Below are 4,741 nucleotides of genomic sequence, written 5' to 3' on the forward strand. Positions count from 1 at the left end.
GGGGAGAGGGAGGGGAGGGGTGAAGGGGAGGGGGAGGGAGGAGGGAGGAGAGGGGGGCGGGGGGTGGGAGAGGGGGAGCACTCAGGAGAGGACAGAAGGGAGAAGGGGGGAGAGGGGAGTGGGGGGAGGTGAGGGGGGGAGGGGGCAGAGGGAGGAGGGGGGAGGGGGGAGAGGGGGGAGTGGGGGGAAGGGGGAGGGGGAGAGAGGAGAGGGGGGAGGGGGGGAGAGGGGAGGCGGAGAGGGGCAGCACTCACCTTTACAGAAGGTGTACAGGTCCAACACACAGCAGGTGCCCACCACAGCCTCGAGCGGGATGATCTCGTACAGGGGCACGCGGAACAGCTCGTTGTGGTAGAAGCGGCGTGAGGGCGAGTGGTGCGTCTCGTGCGGCCGGAAGTAGTGGTGGCCGAAGGCAAAACGCTCGCCCCTGGGGGACACAGAGGCGGGCGGGCGGTCAACGGTTTAACCATAGAACAATTACAGCACGGAAACAGGCCATCTCGACCCTTCTAGTCCGTGCCGAACACATAATCTCCCCTAGTCCCATATACCTGCACTCAGACCATAACCCTCCCATCCCTTCCCATCCATATAACTATCCAATTTATTTTTAAATGATACAAACGAACCTGCCTCCACCACCTTCACTGGAAGCTCATTCCACACCGCTACCACTCTCTGAGTAAAGAAGTTCCACCTCATATTACCCTAAAACTTCTGTCCATTAATTCTCAAGTCATGTCCTCTTGTTGAATCTTATAGAAACGTACAAAAATTCTTAAGGGGTTGGACAGGCTAGATGCAGGGAAGATTGTTCCCGATGTTGGGGAAGTCGAGGACAAGGGGGTCACAGCTTAAGGATAAGGGGGAAATCCTTTAAAACCGAGATGAGAAAAACATTTTTCACACACAGAGAGTGGTGAATCTGTGGAATTCTCTGCCACAGAGGGTAGTTGGGGCCACAGTTGAAGCCTCCACCACTTCCACTGGAAGCTCATTCCACACAGCCACCACTCTCTGAGTAAAGAAGTTCCCCCTTATGTTACCCCTAAACTTCTGTCCCTTAATTCTCAAGTCATGTCCTCTTGTTTGAATCTTCCCTACTCTCAGTGGGAAAAGCTTGTCCACATCAACTCTGTCTATCCCTCTCATCATTTTAAAGACCTCTATCAAGTCCCCCCTTAACCTTCTGCGCTCCAGGGAATAAAGCCCTAACTTGTTCAACCTATCTCTGTAACTTAGTTGTTGAAACCCAGGCAACATTCTAGTAAATCTCCTCTGTACTCTCTCTATATTGTGGTTTCTTCAGGACCCACGCTTAGAGCATCGCGCAAGGACCCGCGCACGTTACCCCCGCCAACAACATGGTGCCGGGCGTATCACCATGCACACACACACACACACACACACACACGTAGTCCACATGTAGGTGTAGACACTGGGGTACAGTATACAGTTTTGGTCTCCTAATCTGAGGAAAGACATTCTTGCCATCATAGAGGGAGTACAGAGAAGGTTCACCAGACTGATTCCTGGGATGTCAGGACTTTCATATGAAGAAAGACTGGATAGACTCGGCTTGATCTGAATGGTGGCCGATTAGGAAAAGGGGAGATGCAACGAGACCTGGGTGTCATGGTACACCAGTCATTGAAAGTAGGCATGCAGGTGCAGCAGGCAGTGAAGAAAGCGAATGGTATGTTAGCATTCATAGCAAAAGGATTTGAGTATTGGAGCAGGGAGGTTCTACTGCAGTTGTACAGGGTCTTGGTGAGACCACACCTGGAGTATTGTGTACAGTTTTGGTCTCCTAATCTGAGGAAGGACATTCTTGCCATAGAGGGAGTACAGAGAAGGTTCACCAGACTGATTCCTGGGATGGAAGGACTTTCATATGAAGAAAGACTGGATAGACTCGGCTTGTACTCGCTAGAATTTAGAAGATTGAGGGGGGATCTTATAGAAACTTACATAATTCTTAAGGGGTTGGACAGGCTAGATGCAGGAAGATTGTTCCCGATGTTGGGGAAGTCCAGGAACAAGGGGCCACACACACACAGTTTAAGGATAAGGGGGAAATCTTTTAGGACTGAGATGAGATGAGAAAAACATTTTTTTTCCCACACAGAGAGTGGTGAATCTGTGGAATTCTCTGCCACAGAAGGTAGTTGAGGCCACACAGTTCATTGGCTATATTTAAGAGAGAGTTAGATGTGGCCCTTGTGGCTAAAGGGATCAGGGGGCGTGGAGAGAAGGCAGGGATGGGATACTGAGTTGGATGATCAGCCATGATCATATTGAATGGCGGTGCAGGCTCGAAGGGCCGAATGGCCTACTCCTGCACCTAATTTCTATGTTTCTATGAGTGCAGGCAGGTGGGACTAAGGGGAAAAAAGTTGTTGGGCACGGACTAGTAGGGCCGAGATGGGCGGTGATTGTTATGTGGTTATATATCTGATTACATTTGTTGCACCATTTCATTTTTTGCGCTTTAAGAAATAAAAGTAAGGAAAGTGAGCAAGAGTCGTGCAGGTGCAGGAAAGTGTTGGGAGAAGAAAGCCCCTTAGGGAAGAAGTTAGGGCTGAATGGCCTCTACTCCTGCACCTATTGTCTATGTTTCTATAACAATGGGGGGCAGCACCGATGTACGGGTCTGTGTGTGTGTGACATTGGGGTACAGTATAACACTGGGGGCAGCATCCATCCACCCACACACACTGTCAGCTCGTTGCCTTACTTGTCGTTTTTCCACAGCTTTTCGATGCGGAAGATGTCGAGCTTGTCGCGGTTGATGTGGGAGAGCAGGCGGTAGGACTGGCGCACGGGCTGCCCCTCGGGTCCGCGCCGGTTGTCCCTCATCAGGTAAACGCAGTCGCCTGCAACATCAACCCAACACACACACACCCTCACTGCAGGGTTGGCACGGCAACGGGGAAAGTCAAGTAGGCATGCATGTACAGCAGGCAGTGAAGAAAGCCAATGGCATGCTGGCTGTGTGTGTGTGTGTGTGTGTGTGTGGTGTGTGTGTATGTGTGTGTGGGTATGTGTTTGTGTGTGTATATGTTTGTGTGTGTGTGTGTGTGTGTGTGTGTATGTGTGTGTGTGTGTGTGTGTCTGTATGTGTGTGTGTGTGTGTGGGTGTGTATGTATGTGTGTGTGTGTGTGTGTGTATAGTGTGTGTGTGTGTGTGTGTGCGTGCGTGTGTGTGTGTGTGTGTGTGTGTGTGTGTGTGTGTGTGTGTGTGTGTGTGTGGTGTGTGTGTGTGTGTGATAGTAGTAATAGCGACAATAATATTTATTTATATAGCACTTTTAAACAAAATCACTTTGAACCAAAGTGCTTTACAGAGATTGATTAAACTAATTGAATAGATTAAATGTCAATAAATCCATATAAAATAAAAAAAAAATAAGAAAAAAGACACAGAACAGTACACTATAGAAATCAACAAGAAACGTCCCCCCACAGCGGAATTCACTGTATGTGCGTGTGTGTGTGTGTGTGTGTGCGTGTGTGCGAGTGTGTGTGTGTGTGTGTGTGTATCACACTGGGGTACAGTAGAGGTGGGGGCTGGTCGTTCACCCATCCGGAGAGGGACGTCCTACCACCCCCCACCCCTCCACCCACCCCTCCCCCCACCCCTCCCCCCCCCCCCCCCCCCCCACCTACCATGTCGAAGCAGGAGCCCATCTCGCAGTAGACAGATGTAGTATACGCAGCCGGGCTGTGCGTAGTGAGGCTGGGGTATCATCGGCACTTCCTGCATCAAACAAGAACATGAGAACAACCATCAGTCTCTGCAGATGACACTAAGTCTGCAGATGACACTGGTAGTGTAGATAGCGCGGATGTTTGCCTATAGATTGCAGCTCGGTAGATTGCAGACTAAACGCTGGAGTAACTCAGCGGGGCAGGCGGCATCTCTGGAGAGAAGGAATGGGCGACATTTAGAGTCCTGGGCTCTAACGGAGGGTCTTGAATCCGAAATGTTAACTTCACTGTTTAAGGTGGACAAAAAGGCTGGAGAAACTCAGCGGGTGAGGCAGCATCTGTGGAGCGAAGGAATAGGTGACGTTTCGGGTAGAGACCCTTCCGGGTCTCGACCCGAAACGTCACCTATTCCTTCGCTCCATAGATGCTGCCTCACCCGCTGAGTTTCCAGAGGGTCTCGACCTGAAACGTCACCTATTTCTTCGCTCCATAGATGGGTCTCGACCCGAAACGTCACCTATTCCTTCGCTCCATAGATGCTGCCTCACCCGCTGAGTTTCCAGAGGGTCTCGACCTGAAACGTCACCTATTTCTTCGCTCCAGAGATGTGTCTCGACCCGAAACGTCACCTATTCCTTCGCTCCGTAGATGCTGCCTCACCCGCTGAGTTTCCAGAAGGGTCTCGACCCGAAACGTCACCTATTCCTACTCTCCAGAGATGCTGCCTGTCCCACTGAGTTACCATATAACCATATAACAATTACAGCACGGAAACAGGCCGTCTCGACCCTTCTAGTCCGTGCCGAACACATAATCTCCCCTAGTCCCATCTACCTGCGCTCAGACCATAACCTTCCATTCCCTTCCCATCCATATAACTATCCCAATTTATTTTTAAATGATAAAAACGAACCTGCCTCCACCACCTTCACTGGAAGCTCATTCCACACAGCTACCACTCTCTGAGTAAAGAAGTTCCCCCTCATGTTACCCCTAAACTTCAGTCCCTTAATTCTCAAGTCATGTCCCC

General features: G+C 50.4%; 1 protein-coding gene across 1 annotated transcript in view; it reads right to left on the minus strand.

Annotated features, from left to right (window-relative positions):
• LOC129695080 (histone-lysine N-methyltransferase ASH1L-like) overlaps positions 1-3,760 on the minus strand; it is a gene marked incomplete at its 5' end in the record, with an annotated part of 18,957 nt that extends 15,197 nt beyond the window's left edge. The window contains 3 exons of the mRNA XM_055631830.1: positions 255-427; positions 2,738-2,876; positions 3,670-3,760. Of these exons, the coding sequence (XP_055487805.1) occupies positions 255-427; positions 2,738-2,876; positions 3,670-3,760 (403 nt within the window). The remainder of the gene's footprint in view (positions 1-254; positions 428-2,737; positions 2,877-3,669) is intronic.
• Positions 3,761-4,741: the final 981 nt, after the last annotated feature.

This window comes from Leucoraja erinacea, unplaced genomic scaffold (assembly GCF_028641065.1).
Source record: "Leucoraja erinacea ecotype New England unplaced genomic scaffold, Leri_hhj_1 Leri_935S, whole genome shotgun sequence".
NCBI classification, from domain to species: domain Eukaryota; kingdom Metazoa; phylum Chordata; class Chondrichthyes; order Rajiformes; family Rajidae; genus Leucoraja; species Leucoraja erinaceus.